This window comes from Solanum verrucosum, unplaced genomic scaffold (assembly GCF_900185275.1).
Source record: "Solanum verrucosum unplaced genomic scaffold, falcon-dt-bn FXZP01000113.1, whole genome shotgun sequence".
NCBI lineage: Eukaryota > Viridiplantae > Streptophyta > Magnoliopsida > Solanales > Solanaceae > Solanum > Solanum verrucosum.
Window position 1 is genome coordinate 1,930,405 of NW_026020105.1, and position 27,922 is coordinate 1,958,326.

Sequence of the window (27,922 nt, forward strand, 5' to 3'; positions counted from 1 at the left end):
GTATTTTAAACTTTCTTATTAACTAAAACCTGGAAAAAACAAATTAGGGAGCCAGAAAAGGAAAAAAGAAACATTATAGGAAACTATTTCTCAATTTCCGTTTGGAATCAAATTCCTATAACTATTTTTTCCTATAAATGCATTAACATTAACAATAATTTCCCATTCTAAACTTTCTTTTTTTTCTCGTAATCTAACAAAAATCAGTCATTTTTATGTCAAGAAACATGTCTCAACATGATCAAGTTCCCTGGTTTTATAATGTTTCTCTCTTGAATCAACTAGAACAACTGCCTCATATTGATTGTAGTTTCTTGCCTCGTTTGTTGGAGGATTCAAATCTTGGTGATATTGTTCATGAAGTTGAAGAAGAAGAAGAAGAATTTATATTTATAGAAGCAGGGGAGAATGTTGAAGTTGAAAATATGGAAACAGCAATGGAGTATGAAGAAGAAGAAGAGGGGGAAGAACAGGATATTATTGAGATTGCGTATTTCAAAGACGAAGAAGAAGAAGAAGAAGAAGAAGAGGTGGTGGAAGATCAATTTGCTGATGATGAGGAACAAGAAGCATGTGCTATCTGCTTGCTTGAATATAAAGATGAATATACAATTGCCACACTTCAATGTGGCCATAAATTTCATGCTGAATGCATCAACAAGTGGTTGGAGAGGAAAGATACATGTCCTTTTTGTAGAGCTTCAGTTTATCCCACAGCACAAGTGGTTGCAGATAGGGGTGTGCATTCGATTTTTCGGTTTGAATTTTCGGTTTTTACTTTGAATTTTCGGTTTTTGGTTTTGTAAAAGTGTAACCCAATCCGATCCAAAATAAATTTGGTTTTCCTCTATTCGGTTCGGCTTTTTTCGATTTGGTTATTTGGTTATGTCAATAATTAATAACATATATAACCAAAGTAATAATATTTAATCCCTTAGATATTCTTTCTAATATAAATCATAAGTAAAACTCAAAACACAATACTTATAAGTATACCTATTATAGATGTAATTCAAACATAAAATATAAACGTAATTATCATGAAAGGCAATAACCAAAAAGGGACAAAAGTGGTTAACTCCAACTTAATTCTAAACCTAAACATTATATATATATAATTCGGTTTTTTTCGGTTTTTATTTTTTAAATCCGAAACCAAACCAAAAAACCAAACAAAGTACTTTATTAATCCAAAACCAATCCGAAAAACCAAAAAACCAATCCAAATAAAAATTCGATTTGATTTGGTTTGGTTGTTCGGTTTAATCCGAATAGTGCACACCCCTAGTTGCAGAGGAAAGATACATGTCCTTTTTATAGAGCTTCAGTTTACCCCACAACACATGAATGCCTACATTATTCTTAATCTTAACAGTTCAATTAGAGTAGTGATTAGTGTTATTATTTCTGTAATGATTCACATTGAAATAACAATTCACTTTTACTCTATTGTAGTTTTTAGCCATGCAATCTGTTTAATGACATCTATAACACACATAATTGAGTTCTGTGGTACCTTTTTTGACCATGAACTTGTTTATTCTATAACATAATTTCATAGCTACTGATGTAAACCAAATCGCCCTTTGAAAAAGAAGGGAAGTACAAAGCCAAGCAGTCAATACCCTTGTATGTGAAAAATTAACTCAAACAGAGAGAGCGTGCACGCTATTATCTTCTGTAAAACATGAGAAATTGAAAATATTCATCAGTTCACAATTAATCAAACAATCAAATACAAGGCAGGATAAAATGTGTTCATAGTTTAATACATGTAGCGATTCAGAATCTTTTCGAAACAAATATACCCTATATTGGAAGTCCATAAGCCAGCTAATACTATAAATCATTGACCAATGTAAGCAAAATACAGAAACAAGGATAACAAATGCTGTGAAATCATTTGGATATTCAATCTTGGGTGCTGCACTCAATTCAACAATGCCTAGTTATTTTTAAAAAATAGTATCTGTGCTAGAAAGCCATAGAGAGAAAATGAATCAATATTACCAGAATTTATCAGTCCTTGCCGTTTCAAGTGTGCACAATCCGGACATGAAGTGTGCCTCTTTTATGCATTCTGTATAGTCACAAGTTTTTCCTTGTTTCTGCATTTTGTATGTCATGCTACTTTCCGGGAGTTTCATTGGGCGCTTCTTCACTTTTGTATCTTTCAAACCTATTTTTGAAAATGCTTTTCTTGAGACGAAGGTCTATCAGGAACGGCCTCTCTACCTCGCACTAGGTGGTGGTAAGGTCTTCTCTTACTTAGATGGAGAAATAAGTAAGCAAGACTTCCTAACCTGCTTTTCTTTTCTTAAAAAATCGCGAATTACACCAAATTTTGCCTTCAACCAAGCCTTCTCCGCACCTTGCTTTGGATTCATTGATTCCCTTTCTTTGAGGGACGGCAGCTGATTTGCCACATCTAACCTCTTTCGTTGAGATGTTGGTCCCTGTTCTCGATTCAGCTTCAACTACGGAGGATTGGTCTTGCATACACTCTACCCTCCTCAGACCTCACTTGTGGGATCACACTAGGTATATTATTGTTGTTGTGATAATGTAACCAATATGTTTCAGTTCTTTCACAAAGAACTCCATATTAGTGTATATCTCTCCTGTCCGGATGTTGCAGGCCTCCGGAAGCAAACTCATGCACCAAAACCCCAATGGCTCAATCCAGGCTGCTTTGTAACACCAAGCCCTCTCATTTGCTTCCTAAGATGACCCGTTTCATTGGGCTGAGCAGTATACATTTCACATGAGTACATATCCTCGTGACTTTTCTGGATCAAACTCCTTCAATCAAGATCTGTCCAACTCAATGCAGGCTGCTTTGTAACACCAAGCCCTCTCATTTGCTTCCTAAGATGACCTGTTTCATTGCAGCTATGGGCTGATCAGTATACATTTCACATGAGTACATATCCTCATGACTTTTCTGGATCAAACTCCTTCAATCAAGATCTGTCCAACTCAATGCAGGCTGCTTTGTAACACCAAGCCCTCTCATTTGCTTCCTAAGATGACCTGTTTCATCGCAGCTATGGGCTGAGCAGTATACATTTCACATGAGTACATATCCTCATGACTTTTCTGGATCAAACTCCTTCAACCAAGATCTGTCCAACTCAATCCAGGCTGCTTTGTAACACCAAGCCCTCTCATTTGCTTCCTAAGATGACCTGCTTCATTGAAGCTATGGTTTGAGCAGTATACATTAGACATGAGTACATATCCTAATGAATTTTCTGGATCTAACTCCTTCAGCTGAGATGCAGCTATTTGGGCGAGCCCAGATTCACGATGTTTGCGGCATGCTCCAAGAAATGCACTCCACACCACATAATCTGGTTGCATGGGCATTTCTTTTATTATTTTCTCCGCCTGAAAAATATGACCTGCTCGGCCAACAATATCAACTATACATGCATAATGCTCAAGTTGAGGAACAATACCGTGTTTTGCAAACATAGCATCAAAAATTTGAATCCCTTCTTGCACCATTCCAGCATGGCTGCAAGCTGAAAGCAGAGCAACAAAAGTGGCTGCATCAGGTTTCACATCCATTTTACCGTAAAGTCCCAATGCTTCATTTGCTTTGCCATGCAATGCATAAGCCTTCAACATGGAATTCCATGTCACTATATCTCTGTACCTCATCTCCTCAAAAACCTGACTGGCCCGAGATATTGAGCCACACCTTGCATATGCATGAATTAATGCATTTCCAAGCACTAGAGCATCCACAAAACCAGATTTAACCACTTTACAGTGCACCATCAAGGCATTTCTATCTGTCAAGAGTCCCGCACAAGCTTTCAGTGCAATAGAAAAAGCATAACTATCTACACTTAACCCCTCTCGGAGCAACTGACCAAAAAGGAGAATAGCTTTCTCAGGATCCCTTTCCGAAAACGCCACAATTATTTCAGTCCACAACATGAGATCTTGACATCCATTTGTTTCCAGAAACAATTTGTAACAATCACTAACCTCTCCCTGGAGAATCGAATAAGCTTTCACCAAAGCAGTCACAATCCCAACATCTAGTATAAGCCCGGTTTTCACACTAACACAATGCAATTGAAAGCAACTTCGAAGACCCCAGGAAAAATCAATTTCATCCTGTCCTAATAGAGAAGAAAGTACACTAACAAGAGTAGCTCGATCAAACCCCAAACAACTATCACGATGCATCAAGGAGAAAAATCTCATAGCCTTATCACCTTGTCCACATATTTGAAACAACGCTATCATTGTATTCCATGAAACAATATTCCGAAACTCCATATCATTAAAAACCTTCCAAGCCTCCGTACTTCCACTATGCCTTGAGTACATTGCAATCAAAGCATTACACACATAAACACACGTATCAAAACCTGTTTTCATTACAAGCGCGTGTACTTGCCTACCACGCGATGTACTGGTATCACAAACAGATAGAACACTAGCATAAGCAAAATCATTAGGGGTATAATGAGTTAACATCTTGTTAAATAAGCGAAAACATTGATCAGTGTTTCCGTATTGAGCGTAGGCGGAAATAAGACAAGTCCAGGAAACAATGTTTCTGTGGAGCATTTGATCAAACAGGTGGTGTGCATATTCTAGATCACCACATTTAGCATACATGTTAAGGAGATGATTGATGGTGTAGAGTTTTTGTTGATGTGGTGTGATTAGGTGATGGGAAAGTGTGTAGTGGTGGTGGAGTTTTTGGCCAATGTCGAGACGATGAAGGCGGGCGCAGGCGTGGAAGAGTGTGGCGTATGTTTGTGAAGAATGTGGATTGTTATTTGTATTTGAGAAATGAGAGAGGATGAGTTGTTGTAGGTGGTGGTGTGTGGGTTGCACCTGCAGCTTTTGGAGGGAGGAATTCAATTCATAAATGGCGGGAGTTGTGAATAATCCAAGGAAGGAGGAGTCGATAGTTGTGATTCGTTTAAGACGTACCATTATTACTTCGGAACGCAATGTGAAAAATGGATGAAACTGCAAGGGCCAATTTACAGGTAAAATATGGAAGCCAGAAAAATGGTATATTATGAATTTAATTGAGCTGCACCAAAGTTGACTCAAACACTATGATCATCAAATATAACAACAAAAAAGAAGAAAACCTAGAGACTCTATTGAGCCATTTGCTCTTACATTTTCATATTTTCGTAAGCACAACCTAAGAATCACCGGGAAACTCTTTGATTCTATAGGGAATGGGGGCACATAACCATGTATGCAAGAACAAGTAAGGGATTGCAACATAAAAAAAAGCTATGCAAATAGTGCAAAATAAAAGAAGGATGAAGCTTGCTAAATTTTGACCTCAACTTCGAGGATGTTTATAGTTTAAAGATGTGTCATAAAGTTTGGATATGGTTTGAGGATGTTTTTATTCAAAAATCCATTAGACTAATAATTGAGTTAATTTTGATTGGTAAAATGATCGAATGAATATTCTTCCAAATTTTTCCTTTTAAATGAGATTTAAAAATCTTAACCCAATTCTATCAACTATTAATGTAAGTCAATTTGGTTTTAAATTATACCTATTTTATCAATAATATTGCTCTACACAATACTAGTTGACGGATCTAAAAAGATTAAAAATATGTAAGGAGCATTATATCTTACTTGCTTCACATTCTTTTATTTTGTTGGTAAAATAAAACTGTGTTACTCTTTGCCAAGAGATCTAATTTCAACAGATTTGGTATAGTAGATATGTTGCTACTTTTGTGTTAGTGTTGTGAAAATGACCTTTGATGACAAGGACATATCCCATACATCATACAATTTGTAAAAAGGAGAGATAAATTATACTAGACAAGTCTCATACGATGAGCTCAATCGAGAAAACATATAAGAAATTTTGAATCTAAAAGTCTTTTATTTAAAAAATCACCAGCTCAATCAACTCGATCATCATAATATCACTGTGTATTGTGATCACTCCATAATGTCCTCAATGCTATTGTCTACATTCAATGTATCTAAAAAAAAGTTGGTGGATCTATCCACATGCCTTACTTCTCATGTTGGTGGATTTGTCCACATAAACTACTCATGAATTGTTCTTATTCTTCGTAATTTTCCTATTCAAAATATAAGTTAATTTTATTTAATAAGCACGATAACTAAAATGAATCGAAGGAAGTAGTTAATAATAGTCTTGTAAATCAAAATTGATAGTATTGCTTTAATATGTCTTTATAGATTTTTCATGCTTCTCGATAGGGGTGTCAAAAATGAGCCCAAACTTAATAACCCGTCCAATCCGCCCATACTTTTATGGGTTGGGTTCAGCATAATTTAGATTTGGGTCAGTTTTCAACCCAATTCAATAAACTCGTTTTAAATTAATTCTGAGTTGATCACAATACATTCTCCACTTCAACCCGCTTCCTTAAACCTATATTCTAAAGTTAACCCGCTGCTCTCACTTCTTCACAGAAAGATCACAACAAATTTTACGGGGCTTTGAATTAAAGGTGACATTAATGTGTCAAAATAAAGGGGCGGTGACATAAGTCTTAATTATTGAGTGTAGGTGACAATTATGTGATTAATGATTAAGGATTGTGGAGTTGCCCTCAAGTTTATAAGTTGACAGTTTGGTCCATTGAATTAAATGAGAGGTAAAAGGGTAAATGACTAAAACCTAATTTAACCAATTTTGGTGGGAACCAAAATTGGAGGGAAGCCACCAGTTGTACCAAAAGGGGGGAAATAAAACATTTCCCTCTCGCCTCCCCTCGTATTCTATTCCTCTTCTTATTTTTCTTCTGCTTTGTTCTTGCTCTCTTCTTGCTTGGTTGCTTGCCTTTCTTTTCTTCTTCCCGCGTTCTCTTCATCTTCTTCTTTTCGTACATTGTTGGTCTTGGTTGCTAGTCCTAGAGTTTTTTTCTTCTTCTTTTCATCTTCTTGAATCAGATTTAGCTAATCTAATCAATGGACCAGATTTCGTTCTGTATCAATTGGAATTACTTCATAAGTGATGGGTTGACACACCATTGTTTTGGTAAGTAATATTAACAGTTCTTTGAAATCATTCATCATCATATGGGTAGCCGCAATTTTTTCAATAATTTGTATTCGCGTTTCCAACAGATGGTTATATATGTTGCAACATATGACTTATACATTCTATCACAACATGTGATTTATGTTTCGCAACATAATAGCTATATGTAGCAACATATGACTTACATTTCGCAACAGAATAGCCATATGTTGCTACTTATAACTTACACATGTTGCCACATGTGATTTATTTGTCACAACATATCAGTTATATGTAGCAACATATGACTTACATGTCACCACATAATAGTCATATGTTGCAACATATGACTTACACATTTCTTCATTAGTACTAATTGTTTTTTTAATTAATTTCTTCAGGTACAATAAATGGAGGGATTATTTGTAGGAATTGATTGTCGTGGTGAATGGGTCGAGAAGAAAAATCAATACATTTGGCGTTGGAAGGATGGTTAGAAAAGGGGAGGGTCGGTAGGGATGACTATCGAAAAAAATATTTTGTATGATGATTTTGTGAATTTAGTCATGCAAAAATGTGGATACAATTGTCAACTGAAAGATCTTGTCATAGTTACATTTCCCATTTTTTTCATAATGAGAAGGTCTTAGCTTTTAAAATAACTGATCAACCTAGTTTGCTTGTTTATTTGGGAGGAGCAGAGAGACCACCCATATTAAGAGTCTATGTGGATGAAAATCCTAACGAGGAGGATCATAATCTAGAAGAAGACCAACAAGATATGTTAAATGATGAATTTGATGTTGTGGACATGAATAATCACGATGCTGAAATTGGAAAAGATGAAGTGCCGGACTTTGAGAGCAACAATCCTCCTACACCTATTGTTGGTAGTAACATTCCATGTTCTTCTCAATCATCACGTGTGAATAATGTTCGAGATGATGAAACCGGTTTTTATAAGGGAATGACATTCAAGAACAAGGAAGAACTTGCAAATTCATTAAAAATTGCTTTCTTGAAAAAAGATTTTAGACCAAAAAAGGTGATCAATTCTCGTAATGTATTTTCTTTTAAATGTTCATATCCGGAGTGCAATTGGAGACTGAGGGCTGTGAAATTTACAAGTAGCGACAAGTTTGTCATCAGAATCTATGAAAAGTACCATACGTGTGGTTCAGAGCATTTTACAAGCCATAATCCCTATGCCACGGCAAAAGTCATAGGTAAGTACTTTGAAAATAGGTTTCCCAATGGTAAAGGCCCATCCACAAGAGACATGTCAAATCAACTCCACACAGAATTGGGTTGTAAGGTAATTTATTGGAAGATTTATAAGGGCATGGAGCATGCTAAGTCTAATGTTAGGGGAACACATAAGCACGGATATGCAGTGCTTAATGCGTACCGTTTTATGCTTGAAGTTGTAAATCCAAGAAGTAAGACGGCATTGTTGCTCGATAAAAATGGGATGTTCAAATAATTGATCGTCTTAACTTTTGGAGTAATGTGTCAAAAATGATAGTTAGGGGACTAATTGACCAATTTTGTGAAACAGTAGGAAAGCTTCAAATAAATAAATACAGGCGAGTCAGCCATCATCGGAAGAAGCAGATGTCAGTAATGGAGGAATCAAATCCCAAGTCCACCTTATCTCCACCTAATTCCTACACTTCCGTCGTTCTTGGAGGTACTTTTGATCGTTTACATGAAGGTCACCGACTTTTTCTTAAGGTTTTTCCGATACCCTTTTCCCCTTTAATAATCTCATTCATCAAAAGGAACAATCTTTATTACTAGTAAGTGATGTTTTTTTTTTCTGGCAGTCGGCTGCTGAATTGGCGAAGAATCGAATTGTTGTTGGTGTTTGCGATGGTCCAATGTTGACTAAGAAACAGGTAATTCTCATGTTTTATATTCTATGTTTATTAGTTTGTTTCTTGTTGTTTTGCTATTACGTTGTTGATGAGCCCTTTTATTGAAATTGAAATGTGGAAGCTTTGAAATTGCTAAGTCCCGAGTTGCCAAAGATCAGGAAGCTCTTTGTTACAAAGAAGCTACAAAAAATCAGAGGAGAATACAACTTCTACAAATAGGGTGCCTGTTGGAGGCTACTTAGATTTGAGTAGCAAAAAGGGGGCTGAGATGCAGAAGAGAATGAAAAGTGGTATCTTTTATTTACGGTGTGTTCCTTTCGAGGGAAAATGTTTTCTAGGAAAATAAGTGGTTTTCTTAATTATCTTCTTGTATTCGGTAAGTAAGTTAAAATTATTATTCTAAAAGTATTTGTACATAATATGGGCAAACAATATGGGAGGTGGGTAGTGGGGCGGTGGGGATAGGGCTAAGGGGTGGATGAAGATAAGGTAAGTTGGAGGGTGTGGAGTCCTCATAATCAATGTGGAATGCTGCTTGCACAACTTGTTTTCCTTACTTTCATTAGGCAAGTCATTTCGCTCATTTTTAAGGAGCTTGTTTTCCTAGAAAAACTTTTGAACAATCGAACATGAGAAAGTCAGTAAACATCTTTAGAAAAATATTTCCCCCCACACCGAACACACCCTTATTCTTTGTTTTTTTCGTCTTTTGCAAAGGTAACATGTATAGCCTAGAATCTTTTAAAGAAAATTGGAGAGTGGTCTTTTATGTGTGGTTCCTGGAAAATTTCGCAAATCGATTGGGAATTTTGGATAGAGCATGATGTAAGTAAGATATATGAGAATAGATTACTTGGCTATTTGGGAATCTAAAGAAGATTGGAGATTCTTCATTTCGAAAATCTTCAACTTGAAAATATGACTTAAAATAGATAAGAATAGTCGGCTCATGTCCTGATGTCCATCTTTGGAGGTTCCTTCAGCCTTTTTTTTTGTTGTTTATATTTTCGGATTTTTAAATTTCAATTTTTCATGGTCAGTGCAATGCATACTATGTATATACAAAATTTGATGTATACAAGGAAAATTTCCATAAATAAAGTAAAAAGAAAAAGGATAAGTTCGTGATGACTTCTGAGTTCTAACAAGTGATACTAATACAAAAAGTTGTAATGAGCTATTGAGGCAACTGTTGCACCTTCTCTTATGGGGTTTCACATGCTATGTCAGGATAGCGACATATATGTTCATCATGTGTAACTCAATATGCTCATTCTCATCAGCTCTATTTTCTTGATGCCTTTTAATTTCCCACAGTAAACTGTGGTATAACTAGACTTGGCATTACTTCAACTGTGAATGCTATATGTTTCCAGTTTATCACATTTTGATCTCGTAGTCCATTGTGTTAGTCGAAGATCTATTGCATATCATGCCAAGTTGTCTTTCTCTTTTTCTCTTTGGAATTTTGTAGTCCTTGAATTGTTTTCTTGTTGTTGTGAAACGAGTATCATCTCCCTCCTCCTTCAGTCTTTTGGTGAACCCCATTTCAGTTCTGAGCATTCTTCTTATGTATTTAGACTTTTGCCAGTTATTTTGGGTATAGCAGGGGCCTTGTACCAGACGAAACTTCTTATCAACTTTTGATACTTTTGAAGTAAATACGAAAAGATGCTACTGGCTGCAGTACCAAGTTATCCTCTGATAAATACAAAAAGATGCTACTGGCTGCAGTACCAAGTCACGCTCTTGATACCATCTTCTATTTTCTTAAATGATATTGCTGAGAAGTTTGTTATTTACACGCCTTTATAGGATCCACTCTACGGAACTTCTCTCTGTGCTCTCACATTTTGCTTGTGTCCTTTGGCCCAAGGTTCTAGTTGCATCATTAGGTTACCGTCAGCCAAACATTTCATTCTACCTTATTTTTTATCTTAATAGGATCTGCAAATAAATTATCTAAACAGTTAATATTGTATCCTTGGAAGTTGAGTAAATAAATTCCTAGGCCTTTAAAAGCTTGTTCATAATCATTTCTCTGGACATTTGATGAACCAAGGTGTTAAATCTCGTACTTGATTTTTCTGATAAGGATGATTTTTGAGTTTGAAGTACTATATTATCTTATGTTTTCAGATGAGTCCAATCCTCTTACTCTATCAATGTTAAGTTTCGATGTTCAACTCTATTTGTAACTTTTTGTTCTCTTCCTTCTATCTTATCTTTTTATGCAGTGCTTACGTCTTTGTCTTCCTTTGGCAGTATGCTGATCTGATAGAGCCAATTGAGCTGAGAATGAAACATGTTGAAGATTACATCAAGGTACTTTTAAGCTCAAAATTTTATGTTCATGTATTCTTCTATCAACTGGTTTGGCAAGTATAATTTGATTTTGAATATCATAGGAAGAGCTTTCTTACTGGTCCAGCTGAGATGGTGGGTTTGAATGGAGTATGTCCAATCTTTTTCTGTTTCAATGTGAATCTTGCCTATAGCAACAAACGTTTTTCTCTTTCTAAAAGGCTTTGGTTTAGAAAAGTATGCTGTAGCTGATGCTTTTTACTGTCAGTAGCATACTAGAGTTTGATTCAGAAGCAAATAAGTGCACCATCAAACCCACATCACATCGTCCAGCATGCAGAATGCTTTTCCTACTTGTATTGTGATGACAATGACATGTTCCTTGCTGCAAACCGTACATTCAGTCTATAAAACCTGAGCTGATAGTGGAAGTAGAACCAATAGTGGATCCCTATGGTCCGTCAATCGTCGATGAGAATTTGGAGGCCATTGTCGTCAGGTGCGTAAAGAAATCATTACACCTCTGCTTCTATTGATTTAGATCTCTTTCTCCTTTTTCCCACTAAGGTTTAGACATCATTCTCTTATACCCAGAGGCTACTATGGGATGTTGACAGAATTTTACCTAGGCATCTCATCACCAAGTTCTTTCTACAAACTATTGATTTATGTGAATTGCTTTAGAGTTTCCTTGCAGCAATATGAAACTTACGTTTTGAAATCTTGAATCTTAAGAACCAAGCTCTAGCAGTACTCATTTCATCATTACCAAATTTTAGTAAAGCATAATTTGACGGTGATAGCAAGCTGTAATTTCTCAAAAAGACTTTAGTGGGAGTTTTTTTTTTTTGAAATGGAAAGTGTATTACTTCAGTGGTAGTTTAAGGTTTCTAATTAAAGATCTTGTGTGATAGCAAGGAGACATTGCCTGGTGGACTGTCTGTCAATAGGAAGAGGGCTGAAAAAGGACTCTCGCAGCTAAAGGTCCGACTCATGCCTCCTAAGAGCAGTGTCCTTTGGGCTGCTGTTTTCAGCTTTCTTATCATCTATTTTGTTTCGTCAACTATGAAATTGCATGTCGAAAATGTTGTGCAGATTGAAGTTGTAGATCTTGTTTCTGAAGAATCAAGTGGAGACAAACTGAGTTCTACTGCTTTGAGAAAACTTGAAGCTGAAAAGCTCAGGGACCAAAAACTTGAAGCTGAGAAGCTCAGGGACCATAATCCCGAAAGTCAGATTTAAAACTTATTCTTGTCTATACTCGTTCAAAGGAGTTTCACTTTGTTTTATTTCAATTTGCTTTGTTAGGATTCACAAGGAGACACTGTAGTCATCATAGATGTGAAATTGTCTTGTAAAACAATAATCTCTTCAGAATCATACTGGAGTTGTTTTCACAGTTACTTGTAAATCTATAAAATGTGTTTAATTGATCCATGCCTACTCCTTGTTTTCTTTCCACTCTTTTTCCTGCTGTACCGAGAGCTTGTTAGAAATGTTGGAACAGAAAATTCCTAATGCCTAGTTCTTATACCGTACGAGAAAATATTTCATTGATCATTATCTTAAGTGATGTTAGAAATCTGAATATTGTAGTTTCTTTTCCATGTATGCTTTTAGATGTTTGTTGAAGCGAATACTACAATAAGACTACCAAGTTTCCAGTAGACGATATAAAGCAATTTAACTCGATCATGCCAGTTCAAGAATAGATGATAGAAGAAAACAACCCGTTAAATTACTTGACTGAAGCTCCCTTCATTGTTTAGGACATTCCCTAAACAAGTCTTAAATGTTTATGGTCCTCAGAGTTGCCTCTCTCATTTGTAGCATTACGAGGAATAGAAGTGAATTAATTGTAAACGTGATATGAAATCAATCTGCAGATAAAAGATCGCGTTGTAAAATTAGCATTGTGGAAGATCCTTTGGTGGAGGGAGAACATTGTGATCTGATCCTGGTCCATCTTCCACCACAAATGCTGTTTTAAGTCCCCAGCCTGTGTGCAACTCCAAATGACAGTGGAAAAACCAAACCCCTTCATAGAAAGAAAATTGCAACTACATGTCGAAAGGGATTATGAAAGTTGTAACAACCTTAAACTTAGTAGAAAACTAGGTACCTGGATTATCAGCTCTGAACCGGATAGCAGTCCAACCACCAGTAGGAACACCGACTGTGTTTCTTTCAGGAGGATCGATCAAGTTGTATTTTGCAGGATCTTTCTTTGGGTCAAAGTTTCCAATGCCAGTTCCAACGACAAAGAAGTTGTAACCGTGGAGATGGAAAGGATGTGATTCTACTGTCAACAAGTTGGTGTCTTGGATTACTAACTCTACTGTAGAATTGAAGGCAATTTTACTTGTCTTGTGCCTTGAGTTGTCCTGAGGTTTGCTGTAAGAGGAGCCCCTGTGTAATTGAAAGCAGTAGGAGGTTTGTCGGGGAAATCTGTAGTGTACACACCCTTAATGTTGAAGTAATGAGCTTGAAGAAGTGCAGTTTGTGGCATGACAAATGATATGTTGTTTAGAGAAGCTGAGAACCGAGTTCCATTTATACAAGTGGGACAAGCATTGATTCCTAGACCGATGGTGTAGAAGAGGTTTCGATCAACTTTTAGTGGAACATTTGCTGGATATTTAGGTGAATTTAGGCTCCTGAGCTTCTTGTCATAGCTCAATGCAAATTCTGTGTCATTAGGAGCAGGCAAGTTAGGAAGTTTAGGGATAACAGTTTCTGGGATGCCCTTGTACTGGAATATAGCAGTTGCAGTCTTGTTGTCTACTGGGACCGGAGCGTCCATGAAAGGCCTGGCAGCCATGAAGTATCTTCCGGGAATTTGGTTGGCTCGGACCAAAACGTTTGTTGTCTGTCCTGGTGCTATCAGAATGGTTTCTGTGGAAAATGGTTTTGTGTAAACTGCATCAATTTCCACCACTGTTAAAGTATGATTTGCAACGGTGAAAAAGAGCTCATCATTGAGTGCAGCATTGACAATTCTTAACAGGTAAGTCTTCCCTTTTTCTACTTCCATGGCAAAGGTATCTGCCAAAGAAAGTTGAAACTTCAAGTCACTACCTGGTGCATCGCGCATATAGTAAGATATCAAATTGATAAGCTGAAGCAATATCAATCTCTTACATTTTTCGGAACATGGAAAAAGTGGCCCTGGCTTTCCATTGATTGTATGAGCATTAGACATATTAGGAGGTATACCTAGTGCATTTCCTTGGTTCTCCACTTGTTCAACATCTGCATTCCACCATTCTCCTGCATCATAATGAACATAATTATTACCATCTTGATTCATGATTTGGCAGAGGAGATCTTCAGAAAAAAGTACATTCTATGTATATATTTACGAGTACTGAAAACTGACCTAGTACAACTACTTCTTCCCTATCAGGTTGGGGGAAAGGAAAGGGGGTTCCTTGTGATGGAAGTATCACAATGGCGCCATATACAGTTGCCCTTAGCCAAAGAATATGTGCATGCCACCATAAGGTACCTCTTTGTCCTGTTACATTAAAGTCATAGACATAGCTATTTCCTGTCTTGATAGGGCATTGAGTTATATAAGCCGGTCCATCTGCCCAACCATTACGATATTGTTTCAATCCATGCCTGCAATGGTTAACATGTATATACATTTGCTTGAGAACCTGAAATTAAACAGATTTTGAAGAGTTTTAAGTTCTCACCAGTGGATGGACATGTTATATTGAGCATGGTTAGTCACATTGATTTGAACTCTATCTCCTTCTCTAGCGTAAATTGTAGGCCCTGGAAATCTCCCGTTAACTGTGACCATTGGCTTTGCATGGCACAATCTGCTCACATTTGCCACTTGAATCTACAAAACACAAAAACTTGTACATGATGAATAAAGCCTGAGACAAATACATTAGCTATGAATCAAGGAAAACAGGAACTAGCTAGGCACTAACGTCGAATTGGTATTTCTTTATGGCAGCCTCAGCAGGTTGACAACTAAACCAAAGAAATCCATAGACAAGGAAGACTAAAAGTTTAACGAAGTTTGTCTGGTTAGCCGCCATTGAGTTGAAACTCTCAAACACCTGTTTGAAAATGGATAAGACATTGATGAATGTATGGCCTATTTATAGAAGTGAAAGTTAATGTTCAGTTTTGTTGAAGGCAGGGTAGGTTGTAACAGAGATTTGGTAGAAAAAGGATTTCAATGGGCAAAACTTGTAAGCAAAATACTGATACTGAAAGAGACAGTTTATAAGACCAACCAAATTAATCCACTAGATAGAGCATAGACTTTACCATTTGAGGTAAAGAAGTAATGTTTACTAGTTGGCTTGTATGAGATGCATGTTAACACTAGCATGTAAAGAGAACAAAACATTTTAAGGAACATTTGTCAAAGATGACTTTCGCGGTCGTTCTCACTAAACCAACTTGAATCTAAAGGTTTTACTTTAATCAAATATTAACAGTTTCTTTATCATCTTTGCACTTAAGCATGAAAACATTCACAAGTCTGATAAGCATTTAAGACTATCAGACACTTTTAGGGAATTTGATCCTTTAACGGATCATAATGTGACCCTTATTCGGAGTCGTCTGGTTCACATAATAGTTATGCTTTATGCGATAAATAATAGCATGAGATCATATCATATATTAAGTACTGTTTTTCTTATACGAACTAACCAAGCATCATATATATTATGTTGGGATTATTTTTTATTAATACGGTAAATCAAACCACACTTTAGTGTACACCAAGTTATGCAAGAGATGGATTTATTTGTAAGATTTAGTTGCTTTTCTCCTCTTTCATAGTTTTTTTTTTTTTTTTGGCTTAGAGAAGCCTTAGATCTCACTTATTAATATTTATTTGTTAGGGTATTCCTTTCAGTGAACAACCGTACACAAAAGGAGGGAATAATAATTTATTAAGTTATAGTTATATAAACATTACAAATTTCACATCTTTAAAGTTATTTTCAACTATCTTATCCTCCATCAAATCGTATTAATCTACTATTATCGAGTGATAAAAAACAAGTTGATGAGATTAGAATAGTTTTTACTTTTGGTATTAACTATTAACTATAAGAAAGACAGAGGACACAATTGATAAAATTATTTTGGTTTAATAATTTTTTTCTTAAAAAAACTATATATTGTTTTAATTATATGCATTCAAAACCACTCATTTTTCCTTTCTAAAGAAATGAAAGTATAGAGTCCTCAAGGCACGGCGCTTATCGCGCGGATAGTTTCGTTGGCCGAATATTGGTTTTTAAATTTACTAATCTGCTAGTTAACCTATAAGATATTGGTTGGTTCGATATTAGATTAGCACTTGTGTGGCGGTTAGCGGATGCTGTATCGGCTAACTTCTACCTTTTTTTCTCCATGAACGCACCTTAAAAAATGACTTCTTTTTATTATTTTAAATGCAGTTAAATTATAAAATTCTTCTATATTACAAAAAATTAATAGTAATGTAATAGTTAATAACAGAAAAGTAAATAGGTTTTCAAGTTTTTGACTTTACGACTTAGAACTACAAATATATAATAATATATTATGGAAAAATATTAAATGATGCTAATTCACCTAAGTTAAAAGTGTGAGTATAGTAACTTCTAACGGGTTAATGGTTTATCCAATAAGGAAAATGAGCAATCCACCCCACACTAATAAACCGTTAATTATAAAATTCTAATCTATATCAACCGTTTATTTGATAACCCAATACCAATAAGTCAATAAGCTAATGCTACAATTAATTTATTGATTACGATTCGATTTTGAACACCCCAGCCTCAAGCTCCTTTACAAGTCTCCACTTGGATAACTATTATTTGTTGTACTAGTTCCTCCTTTATTTCTCTGACCCAAAAAAAGAAAGAAAAAAAATAATATTAGGGGGGTAATTTTCATACGTGAACCAGAAATTAATTATTCAACAAAAGTAGGCATTATCTACGTGGAAAAAAGGGATGGAGAAGAGACGGATTTTGTTTAAACTCAAATTTTATGGATCAATTTAGAACGATATAAATGATACTTTTTTGTTCTATTTTATATGGCTCATTTTGTTTTTTAGTCAATCTAAAAAAAAAAGGCATATTTCTTAATTTAGTAATACTTTAACTTTAACATGTCAATTTTACAAAATAATCTATAACCACATAAATATCTATAATTTATTTGAAACCATAAATTTTAAAATAAATCTTTCTTTCTTAAACTTTATGTAAAGTCAAACTACTGAGTATTCAATTTCTCGGGCTTTTTGAGCACTACATTTTCCACATCCTAATTTATATGAAAAAACAGTTTAAATAAAATAGTCTATACAAATATTATCTTACAATATACAATTAAATTTACAACTTACAATTCCACTTGAGCTAAATTTATATGTGAAAAGGTACTCTCACTATTTTAATTTATATAACCGTTTAAATTTTGAGAGTTCAACTTCTTTAATTTAGATTGTAAATTTAAATATATAATCTTTAAATTTTTTAAAATATAATTTACATATTTAAAAATTACATAAAAACTATTCACTAAAATTAAAAATTTAAAAGACATACAAATAAATCGTTGTTAACTTTTTTTTTGTTTGATTCTCAAAATATAAACTATATTATATAAAATATAAAGTTGTTCAAACTTGAAAGCAAGTCATGATTTTGCCATGTTACAATACATACTCCGAGGTCTTTTTGAGATACCAAAATCTAATTAAAAATCTTTACACTATGATAGTCAAAGTTAGCATCTTTATTCCTCCTATTTTAAGTCTTATTATAGTCATGAAATGTCTAAAAAAGGAAAAGGATAAAATTCATGAACACCCATTCAAATATGACTCTGAATATTAAAAATACTAGAAAAATAGTTAAGAAATAAACTAATCTTAGCTTGGTGATTTATAGCAACCAAAAAAACCATTGGAAATATATAATTCTTTTTATTTATTTCAAGTATACAAGAAAAAAGAAAACAAAATTTAAATAAAGTAGTGGATTAAATTAAAGAGAATAATAATTCCCTCAATAATAATAAATCCAACTTGGTGGGGGGTGGGGCGGTGGGGGTACGGGGGTTACATACGTATAGTTAAACTGTATCAATCATCTTTGACCCTTTTCTTCTACATTGGTGGCGGAGGAAGCGGCGTTTACCGGCGGCGATCTCACAAATGGAACAGACATTGGCCGTCTTTCATTGATCTCATTTTTCATATAATTTCTCAGGTTTTCTCCTTCTCCTTCCTACATTTGTACCGGCGTAACACAAAATTATCCACCATTGTAATGAAATTGAAATCGGTAGGGGAATGGATGTTGACGGTTGATTTATTCACTTTCTTGGATTTGGGGTTTTCTATTGTTTTGTTGTTAGGGAAACTGGCATTTTAAATTTTGGAATTGGTGTTGTTGCTAAAACACAAATGTCGAACTGGGATTACTTGATTGATCATGTTTTTTTATTTTTCTTCGCAATACAATCTTGATGTTGATTGTTGAGATGGTTACCTGTTCAATAGTTTATTGCAAATCCTACAACCCCACCCTAATGAGGAGGGGACAGAGATAAATAATTTTCGGTTTAATTATTTGTTTAAGATGTTTTAGGTAATCTTTTTTAATTAACATAGAGGGTTAACCACATTGTTAAGATCTGCTAGTTGAAGACATGATGTATGTAGTAGGTAATGGTATTAGCTACTGGTGATCATGCTTTCGTAAAAGCACCTTTGGGTGGTGGTTCCTCTCCTCCTTCTTGAATCTTGAACATAAAATCGATCTTGCAATCAGCTCGACTAAGAGTTTTGAATTGAAAAAGTAAACTGAACTTTACTTAAGATGATAAAAAGGGGAAATTGTAATTCTTTTCCATAAATATTTACTCGAGATAGACAAGGAAAAGGATAGCCTAATTGTTTGGATTATAGTTGGAGTTCGAGTACTAAAAGAGCTAAGTGGGAAAGAGTTAATGTTAGGGGTTTGGGGGAGGTGGTTTTGTCATTTAGAAAGAATATTCAGTTGATGGTTGAAATGCAGTAATTACGCTGCTTCTTTGTTCTAAATCTTTTGCCACTTCATTGAAGGTAAGACTTGGTTGATGCGATCAACAGAAATGTCCTTCAAGAGCATTGTCCGTGAGTTGCGGGAGATGAGAGATGGGATAGGGAATATATCAAGGAGGAGAGCGGAAGGTAGACATTGGCGCAACAGAACCCGGTCTCATATAGCCCCCGATGTGGCCCCTTTTGAACCAAGTGAACAAGGGCAATGGGCAAATTTACCACCAGAGCTACTTTTTGATATAATCAGCAGGGTTGAAGAGAGTGAGACAACTTGGCCTGCTCGTAAGGTGGTTATCTTTTGTGCATCTGTTTGCAAGTCATGGAGAGAAGTTACAAAAGAGATTGTCAGGACTCCTGAGGAATGTGGTAGACTTACCTTTCCCATTTCACTGAAGCAGGTAACTGTTCATACTCTGTTTAGTTTTCATTTTATTCCTATCACCAATGTGTCAAATAAATTGAAGAAAGTATTTCTTCTATTTCTGCTTTGAACCAGCCTGGTCCCCGTGAATCCCCAATCCATTGCTTTATCAAACGGGACAGTGACAATTCAGTTTATCGCCTCTACTTTGGCTTGACCCCATGTAAGTCACGCTCTTCTTCAAGCCTTTTTCCCCCCTTTTCGACACTGTATTATGAAATTGATTTCCTCTTCGATAATTGTGTGCCTTGTTGCCGGCTTGAAGATGTAGGTACCTTGTGTATTTGATTGATAAATCGATTTTCATCATGTAAACCCTGAAATTCTACTTTGATGAGTTACGTACACGTGGGTTGATGGGTCTTTAGTGATACTTGTCAAGTTTTATTGCACCGGAATATAATTACAGTAACTTTTAGAACTTCTGCTTAATGTTTGTGGTCTATAATTTTTCATTATAAAAATATTGGCTCACATCTGATCTGATTTTTTAAAGGAGATGCACATCTGAAATTCTATTTTGATTGTTAAAGGCATTTTATTGAGTATCCAGCAACAAGAAAGTTCTGTAGAAGTATTTACGGAAAGATCTCCATTGTTACAAGTGTAAAGAACTCAAAACGTCTAATGGCTTTTATTTCATATGCAATAGATGTGGGTACACCAAAAAATAGTAGAGAGATACATCTATACCTAATGCTAATTAATGATTTACTTTTGCTTTCAAATATTCTTTCATTCCTTTCCTTCCAAATTGTCCATCAGACAGCTGATGGGGATTGAGTTCCAAGTTTTCACTTCTGTCTTTCCCAACCATTTAATGCACCAATACTGTAGCAGTTCCATAGTTGTCTTGAGCATTATCCCATTAACCCCCTAGACATCTGAATTTCTTACTTCACATGACAGCTGAGGATGAGAGTGATAAACTATTGCTGGCTGCCAGAAGGATCAGGAGGGCAACAAGCACAGATTTTGTAATTTCATTGGTTGCAGATGATTTTTCTCGAGCAAGCAAAACATACCTTGGGAAATTGAGGCAAGTCCTCGCAAACTGCTAACTATCTTCTATTAACTTGTGCTTAACCACCCTTTTGAAAGTACCCTTCGAAGTTCTTGTCCTTTCATTTTGTTAATATATTGTTGAAAACAACATAAGCAGGTCTAACTTTCTTGGGACCAAGTTCACCATATACGATAGCCAACCCCCCAGTGTTGCATCTATTCAAGAACGTAGTCAACGTAGTAGGAGATTCTGCACAAAGCAGGTATCCGTAACAGGAACTGCATGCAACTACATTATCGCCAACATCTCCTATGAACTCAATGTTCTCCGTACAAGAGGACCTAGGAGAATGCATTGTGTGATGCATTCTATTCCTTTCTCTTCTATCCAAGAAGGAGGCAGTGCTCCAACACCAACATCATTCCCTCGGTCTTTTGGTGAAAAGGCATCTCCTCCATCAGTTTCAGATTCCAAAGAGACAGCTAAAGATGCCAGTTCACCTAGTATTTCAAGTTCAGCAGTGCCATTGCCTCTTCAAGAGTCACTTGTGCTTAAAAACAAGTCCCCTAGATGGCATGAACAACTGCAGTGCTGGTGCCTAAATTTTAGAGGTCGTGTTACTGTGGCTTCTGTAAAAAATTTCCAGCTAGTAGCAACGGTGGCTTCTCCTCACAATATACCTGCCGCGGAACAAGAAAAAGTAATTTTACAGTTTGGAAAAATCGGAAAAGACATATTTACCATGGATTACCGCTATCCTCTTTCTGCCTATCAAGCCTTTGCAATCTGCTTGAGCAGCTTTGACACAAAACCAGTCTGTGAATGATTTTGGAATTAATGTTTTCCAGTTTCAGTCATATTTGTAAATTAGGATTTTCGTAGTGCAACGTGCAGCTTCTCTAACAGTAGCTGTGTAGATAGCAGCACCTGTATCAACATGTATTGTACTATTGTTCATCATGCTAAAGCAGCATTAATCTCTAAAGCCACTTGAGTTATGGTAGTGTGGTAGAAATAGTGATTAACCTACTATTACAAGTTAAGTTTCTGGATATTACACTATTATTCTATGTACATATCGTATTTTCAAAAGTCTAAAAAATGCAAATTCCATTCCAACTCTGCTGAATGGCTGAATAATTCATAATCGATTCTCTTAATTCCCTAAAGTTCGATTTGGTAAAGTTTACGTGCAGTGAACTTTTGTTAATTTGATGGTCTTTTTATTTTCATTCTGTCTTAACTAATTATTTAATAATCCTATTTTACTTTTTTATAATAGCTTTACCTCGTTTTTTTCTACTCTTTTTGTGAGCTTATTCTACCATACGACACAATAAGGTGTAAATATTTAGTTCTCTGTAGGGGTAGTTTCTGTTTTGGCCCTTTGATTCATAAATAATTGGACTAAAAATATTAACCATCAACTTGAAATATGCAATTTGGTCTTCTTCCCACAAAATGTTTTTTAAATGAAAAACTTGCTATGAAAGACCTACTTATGTTATGGAATAACTTGAAAGTTTAGCATGACCACGAGAAGATGATGATACTTTCACAAGCACGTTTTGATTGGATAAGGCTAGACGATTTTACATCTAACACTGATAATAATTTATCAATTTTTTTCCGAGGTTAGATTATGTGGGTGAAGCTGCTAAGTTAAACCAGTCCCAGAGGCATATACATAGAGCTTGGAATCTAGTTATCTAGTTTATCATAAATTTCTACTACCAGATGAAATAATGATAATAAGTTGCCTGCATATAAATGATAGATTTCAGACCTTGACTAGTATAAAGTTACTGTCTTGGGGGTCATGTCTAGCAACATTGCTACACGACCAACATAACATCATACTACAATTTCTCAAAATGCTAATAATCGATAACTTCAACAGGGCATTGTAGTTCCAGTAGCTGCGTAGAAAGATCATTCTTCAACTTCCATGAAGGGTTCAGGGTATAATTTGTATGTTTACCAAGGTCATGTCTAGCAACATTGCTACACAACCAACATATGATCATCCTACAATTTCACAAAATGCTAGTAATTGATAGCACTTAAAAAGGGAGTCGTAGTTCCAAAGCTACGTAGCAAGATCATTCTTCAACTTTCATGGCAAAATCATGGTACTTAGATATGACTACAGATCATCTTAGTGCACCATGCTATACATCTCCACATACTACTTGTTTTTTAATTGGCAGCCAAGCACTGGGTCGGGAAGGGTACAATCAGGAATGAAACATGTAGAAAGTAGATCAAACCACGATTTACGAATATTTAGCAATATGCTTTGAAACAAAAACATCTGAAAGAGCAAGAATCCACTCTTCCAGTTCCAGGTATTACAGAAAATTGAGAGAAAATACAAATTAATATAAGACCCTACCATGGTTGCTAGTGACAGGGTTTATATGAAGCCAAATAGGACTTGTAAACAGGAATTTTCTAGAATACCACAAACCAACCATGGACATCCAATAGGCCTACGACTTAACAATATCATAAAGAAGAAAAGCAAGTAGTCAAGCAGTAAGCCTGGTTCACGAGGTTTTACCATTGTAGGACCCAATTTCCATTATCCTATTACTCAAGTCATCCAAGGACAGGATCTCAGATTTGTTAATGGGAGGATTGGTCTGTTTCAAGAGAAAAAGGGACTCTTTTTGTATCCCCAGTTTGCATTTTAATATCAATAAATATTGTTGGCATCTTTCCTCTTGGGATAGTCCCTTGAGCTTCATCTCACAGCAGAATAAGTAATAAACTCTGTAGAAGTGAACTGAAATGGCTGAAGAGGGATAGGGTTCCTGCATAAGCCATCTATCAGATTCTTTGCACAATTACTGGAACTGATATTTTACATGAAGAAAAGAGAGAGAAAAAAAAAAGACAAAGGGTAATGACGCACGGTCTTGGCCCATAGACTTTAATCTGACGGATATGAGTGTCTCTTCCATTAAGATGATTCGAGAGCACAGCTATTTGCAGCATGAAAGTGTTGACAAAAGTTTCACTGTCACATAAATTAGGATATGGTTACTCAATGAATTTATAATGAAAGAAACAGCTTCCACAGACACATGATAGGTCAACTGATACTTTTCTGTGCTAAGGTAGTACATAATTTTATTGGTAATAGGATGATAAGTAATGATATTGTTTAAAGTTGATGCCCATCCAACAACTTTTCAAACTTAATAAATGAATAAATTGAGATGTGCTTTTGTAAGGAAACTCTAAACAATTTAAACCCAATGTGGCATGGACAAGTTTGTCACAGCGTGCGCAGGAAATTCACTGACAAAAACGGACAGTTCCTCCTTTCCCTCTTTTAGGATGATAACTTTGTTGGATTGTATCTTTTCTATTAAAGAAACAGGGGTAGATCTACTCTTCATAGAATAAAATTACGAGAGTTCAAGACCTGAGGATGGCGTTCAACACTTGCAGAACATATTTCCACAAGGCAATTGGAGGTCGTCTCAAAAAACAAAGAGAAAATATGTTAAAAGTCGCAATAACAGTTTGCGTTTGCAAGTTATCCAGATATTTGGTAGACGCTTTCTGTCAGTGCAGAACAGAGACCCCAAATCCATAAAAGAGAAAAATGAACAGGATGAGATATTAACAAAATTTGTCCCTCATTATTCTAAATGGACAACAATTAAATCATTCTAGTCTTGGTTGGATTTAATCCTCTATTTATCTCCACAATATCAACGAAAATTTCAATATTTTTTGTAAGGAAATTAACTACTTCACATTAGTTTTATTTAGATTTGGTGTCATTTTGCTACTTCACATTAGTTTTATTTAGATTTGGTGTCATTTTGCAGATCAATATCTGGACATCAATTTGCTGAGTAATTATATTGAAGTGATGGTTTGGTCAATATTTCAGGTGAAATAATGTTTGCCACTCACAAGTTTTCAACATTTGCAAACACGTTTTCAAGTGAATTTCATGACCATACACAACTTCAACTTTCAAATACTTTTTTCCCAACTTCAACTTCAAATAATCTTCTCTCTTTTTTTCACTTCAACCAAATATTGTCCGAACACCTACTGAGACCTTCATGTATGTTTCAAGAAAGCCACATTATCTTTCATTGTCAGTTTTTCCCAGAGTTAGTCGCTCGCTTATGCTAAAGAAAGAAATTGAAGTCCTTCATAGTTTTGCTAGTATTTAGTTCTCATCAACATTTTGCGAATATAACCATCAAAATCATTCTTTTTACTAAAAAATGTGTTGGGATAAGTGTGTGACTAAGCATAAACAAACTCGGGTCACATCTAATCATCTATGATTCAAAAGAAAAAGACTGTTCTCAATATATATAAGTTGGCAAGAGAAATGAGAAAAATTGTGTCGTTTCTTACTTCTGTTTAACAGCTTCAGATTTTTAGATTAAATACTCCTTTGTATATATGTCCACGTGGTCCATTGGATTAATGAAATTCTAATGATTGGAATGCCTCATAGTGGTTGCATTTTTGTCGAAACACAAGCAAATTTGGTATCATAAATTTTCTAGAAAGATGGAACTGTGTAGAGCTACTGAATAATATGCAGCATAATCTGGCAAAAGAAGTGAAGGAAAACAAGTCAAAAACTTGCCAAATCATGGGACCAAGTCTCAATTTCTTACCGTGGATCATTACCAGATAAAGATATATGCATCCATCCAGTTGGCTTCACAAGTTCCACTGCTTTTATCTCCTTCAAAACAAAAAAAAAAGAACATAAATGTCTCAAGTTTCTGAAACTAAACTGTTATAACTAATTCAATATTTTGACAATTATCTCAGAGTTCCATTATACTATTACCTTCAAGTTGTGAAAGCCATCGCCTGCTCGGATAGAGATCTTACCAGGTGTATAGCTTTCGTCAAGCTTGAAATCAACATACAGGACGACTAACTGAGAACAATTAACACAAAACAATAAAAAGATAAGAAAGAAATTAAAACCAGTCTCATGTGATTAGCCAAAAAGCATGGCTGCAAAAATTTATTCGCATCCGGTGAATGCACCAAACAAATAAATGTATGACATATGCCATTCTTTCACCTAAAAACTTAATTGTATAGCCTTAGCTAAGTTCAAGAAAAATTTAAGAGAACTTCATATTATATAGTAAATCACTTCTATTCATCGCAAAAGTTTATGTACAAAAAAAAAACTTTAAACCCATAACTCATAGAAGGAAGTGTTAACTGTTAACCATCACATAAAGCAACTTTTTAAATTAAGAAAGATTGTTCATTTTCGTCCATAAAGATAACATCTTTTAATTGTTAAGTATTTTTCGACGAGGAGTTCATAATAGCCAAGTATGTGACGAAGGAAAATAGAAATATATACTTGTACGTAAGATAGAACCTACTTGAAGCTTAACTTTTTTCTGAAATTGAACATTAACAAGATGAGGCTGTGCACCATCTGACCTGAATACACAAAGAAATCAAAACCCAAAAATCAGCATGCAGTGAAACTACGAGTAGAAAACAGTGACGGATGATCGAGAATATTTACTGCCAATAGGTTTCAAGGTTATCATCGCGAAGTGAAAGAACCCCATTGCCGGGTTTATAAGAGCTGACACTCCAAGCTGCTTTTTTACCCATCTCCCGGAGGTCATCATCTACAACTAACTGCTGGCTTCCTCCTGTTAGTTTCCCTTCTTCCTCACCCTCTGATGAATCCGCCATTGATTAAGCTCTTAATTCAACTAGGTAAAATCCCCAATTGTTTGCAACAACATAAACCCTAGGTTTTCGAGCGCATACTGGTTTTCAATTTTGAAAAGTGGATTTGGGGAAATGGAGGATGTGTTACACCATTTTTTTTTTCTTCATAAATTCAAATATTCTAATTTATATCTTAAAAAATTATCTAAAAAGGAAATGTTATTTTAAAAAATCAAAGATCCAAATTGGCAACTAAACGTTAAAGAAGTAATTTTTAAAAACTATTTAAATAATACTCCCTCCGTCCCATTTTATGTGGCAACATTTGATCGGACACGGAGTTTAAGAAATAAATGAAGACTTTGAAATGTTTATCAAATTGCCCTTTAAAAAGTAGACTCACTTTTCTCTCTCCTCATAAATGTTTTGGAGTATTATTTTAAGATTAAGTGGTACCAACAAGGGTAAAAGATGAATTGTACCATTAAATACTTATCATATAAGGAAATGTGACATTCTTTTTGGGACTGACCAAAAAAGAAATGGTGCCACATAAAATGGGAGGGAGTATAAATTACTTAATAAATTATATTTTTTATTTATTATTATTTTTAATGGACGGAAAAAGAAGAAGTTAAAAGCACAATTAAAATGGGACATGGAAATTAGATGGTATCATAAATCGAACTTTTATATGTTTGATAATATAATGTTTGTCACTTAAGAGTAACTATTATAAGTTGATAAATTAAAGAAAGGGTGGAGAGCTGGCATCTTAAACTATACTTTTTAATTTTATAAGGGGTTGTTGGGGGTGATAATTTGAAATAATTGATTTTATCATACAATAATAACATATTCAGTAAAATCTCATAATGGGATATAAAAAGGATAGAATGTAGCTAGGATAAAAGGATAAGGTATATGCAGATTTTACCATGACCCCGTGGAGGTAGCTATTGAGTTTATTTTTGAAAGACCACCGGATTCAAGAGCAACAAATTCAAGTGCAAAAAGAAGGAAATAGTGTAGAGAAATGAACAGGAACAACAAAATAATGCGATAGTCGAAACACATTAAACAACAAACCATGATAAATATCCTAAGCAAGAATAACATGGTTAGTACAATGACAAACACCAACAAGCCTAAACTCTCGAAAAAACAAAAACAATCTTTCATTACCTACTAATCTTCTATCATATGGTACGTGATCTTCATACCCTCATATCTAAGGTCATGTCCTCAGTAAACTGAATATGCATCATGTTCTGTCTAATCACCTCTCCCCAATACTTTTTCGATCTACATCTACATCTCATCGACCAACTTATCGAATAAAATGTTATGTTATTGGGAGTCCTTGTATTGAAAGAGATCTTGATTTGATTAGGGTGCTAATTATTTGAGATTGATCGCTATCTAAGATTTCACAACACTCTCAAACACGTGAGTTTGGAATTTGCCTTAATAGAATTAAGAAAACCAACTTTAGAAGAATGGGAGGATTTTT

General features: G+C 35.1%; 5 protein-coding genes across 7 annotated transcripts; 2 read left to right on the forward strand and 3 right to left on the reverse strand.

Annotated features, from left to right (window-relative positions):
- Positions 1-1,690: 1,690 nt before the first annotated feature.
- Positions 1,691-4,965, reverse strand: LOC125825233 (pentatricopeptide repeat-containing protein At1g71420-like). The gene has a single exon (XM_049504573.1). The coding sequence runs from the start codon at positions 4,963-4,965 to the stop codon at positions 3,115-3,117; it is 1,851 nt and encodes a 616-aa protein (XP_049360530.1). The 3' UTR covers positions 1,691-3,114.
- Positions 4,966-8,576: 3,611 nt separating this feature from the next.
- On the forward strand, positions 8,577-12,613 carry LOC125825247 (phosphopantetheine adenylyltransferase). Its single transcript, XM_049504598.1, has 6 exons — positions 8,577-8,743; positions 8,836-8,907; positions 11,152-11,211; positions 11,595-11,689; positions 12,105-12,174; positions 12,286-12,613. Exons 1-6 carry the CDS (start codon positions 8,624-8,626, stop codon positions 12,430-12,432), a joined length of 564 nt encoding a protein of 187 aa, XP_049360555.1. The 5' UTR covers positions 8,577-8,623; the 3' UTR covers positions 12,433-12,613.
- Positions 12,614-13,081: 468 nt separating this feature from the next.
- LOC125825236 (laccase-11-like) lies at positions 13,082-15,261 on the reverse strand. Its single transcript, XM_049504576.1, is given in 7 exon segments — positions 13,082-13,228; positions 13,313-13,555; positions 13,558-14,235; positions 14,332-14,460; positions 14,570-14,814; positions 14,892-15,043; positions 15,138-15,261. Coding segments are annotated over 7 exon segments (1,689 nt in total). The 5' UTR covers positions 15,249-15,261; the 3' UTR covers positions 13,082-13,097.
- Positions 15,262-18,310: 3,049 nt separating this feature from the next.
- On the forward strand, positions 18,311-21,758 carry LOC125825240 (tubby-like F-box protein 5). Its single transcript, XM_049504588.1, has 5 exons — positions 18,311-18,518; positions 19,301-19,677; positions 19,776-19,863; positions 20,610-20,739; positions 20,863-21,758. The coding sequence occupies exons 2-5, from the start codon at positions 19,315-19,317 to the stop codon at positions 21,530-21,532; spliced, it is 1,251 nt and encodes a 416-aa protein (XP_049360545.1). The 5' UTR covers positions 18,311-18,518; positions 19,301-19,314; the 3' UTR covers positions 21,533-21,758.
- A 1,229-nt stretch (positions 21,759-22,987) lies between these two features.
- Positions 22,988-26,551, reverse strand: LOC125825246 (anaphase-promoting complex subunit 10). Of its 3 annotated transcripts, none has more exons than XM_049504596.1 (6): positions 26,255-26,551; positions 26,106-26,166; positions 25,547-25,639; positions 25,368-25,438; positions 23,624-23,728; positions 22,988-23,522 (listed from the first exon to the last, which is right to left on the reverse strand). In XM_049504596.1, the coding sequence occupies exons 1-6, from the start codon at positions 26,428-26,430 to the stop codon at positions 23,453-23,455; spliced, it is 576 nt and encodes a 191-aa protein (XP_049360553.1). In that variant the 5' UTR covers positions 26,431-26,551; the 3' UTR covers positions 22,988-23,452. The 3 variants fall into 3 exon arrangements, with proteins under 3 accessions (XP_049360553.1, XP_049360554.1, XP_049360552.1); XM_049504597.1 differs by having other exon boundaries at positions 23,091-23,522; positions 25,547-25,612; XM_049504595.1 differs by having other exon boundaries at positions 23,485-23,728.
- Between the last annotated feature and the right edge of the window lie 1,371 nt (positions 26,552-27,922).

Bases quoted from the DNA above. Each gene is read 5' to 3' on its own strand.
- LOC125825233 (XM_049504573.1), bottom strand. From the start codon at position 4,965: ATGGTACGTCTTAAACGAATCACAACTATCGACTCCTCCTTCCTTGGA.
- LOC125825247 (XM_049504598.1), top strand. From the start codon at position 8,624: ATGTCAGTAATGGAGGAATCAAATCCCAAGTCCACCTTATCTCCACCT. The intron at 8,744-8,835 runs GTTTTTCCGATA...TTTTTCTGGCAG, and splicing joins GTCACCGACTTTTTCTTAAG to TCGGCTGCTGAATTGGCGAA. The intron at 11,690-12,104 runs GTGCGTAAAGAA...CTTGTGTGATAG, and splicing joins TTGGAGGCCATTGTCGTCAG to CAAGGAGACATTGCCTGGTG.
- LOC125825240 (XM_049504588.1), top strand. From the start codon at position 19,315: ATGCGATCAACAGAAATGTCCTTCAAGAGCATTGTCCGTGAGTTGCGG. The intron at 19,678-19,775 runs GTAACTGTTCAT...GCTTTGAACCAG, and splicing joins TTCCCATTTCACTGAAGCAG to CCTGGTCCCCGTGAATCCCC. The intron at 19,864-20,609 runs GTAAGTCACGCT...TTCACATGACAG, and splicing joins CTACTTTGGCTTGACCCCAT to CTGAGGATGAGAGTGATAAA.
- LOC125825246 (XM_049504595.1), bottom strand. From the start codon at position 26,430: ATGGCGGATTCATCAGAGGGTGAGGAAGAAGGGAAACTAACAGGAGGA. The intron at 25,640-26,105 runs GTAGGTTCTATC...AATTGTTCTCAG, and splicing joins AGAAAAAAGTTAAGCTTCAA to TTAGTCGTCCTGTATGTTGA. The intron at 25,439-25,546 runs GTAATAGTATAA...TTTGTTTTGAAG, and splicing joins ATGGCTTTCACAACTTGAAG to GAGATAAAAGCAGTGGAACT.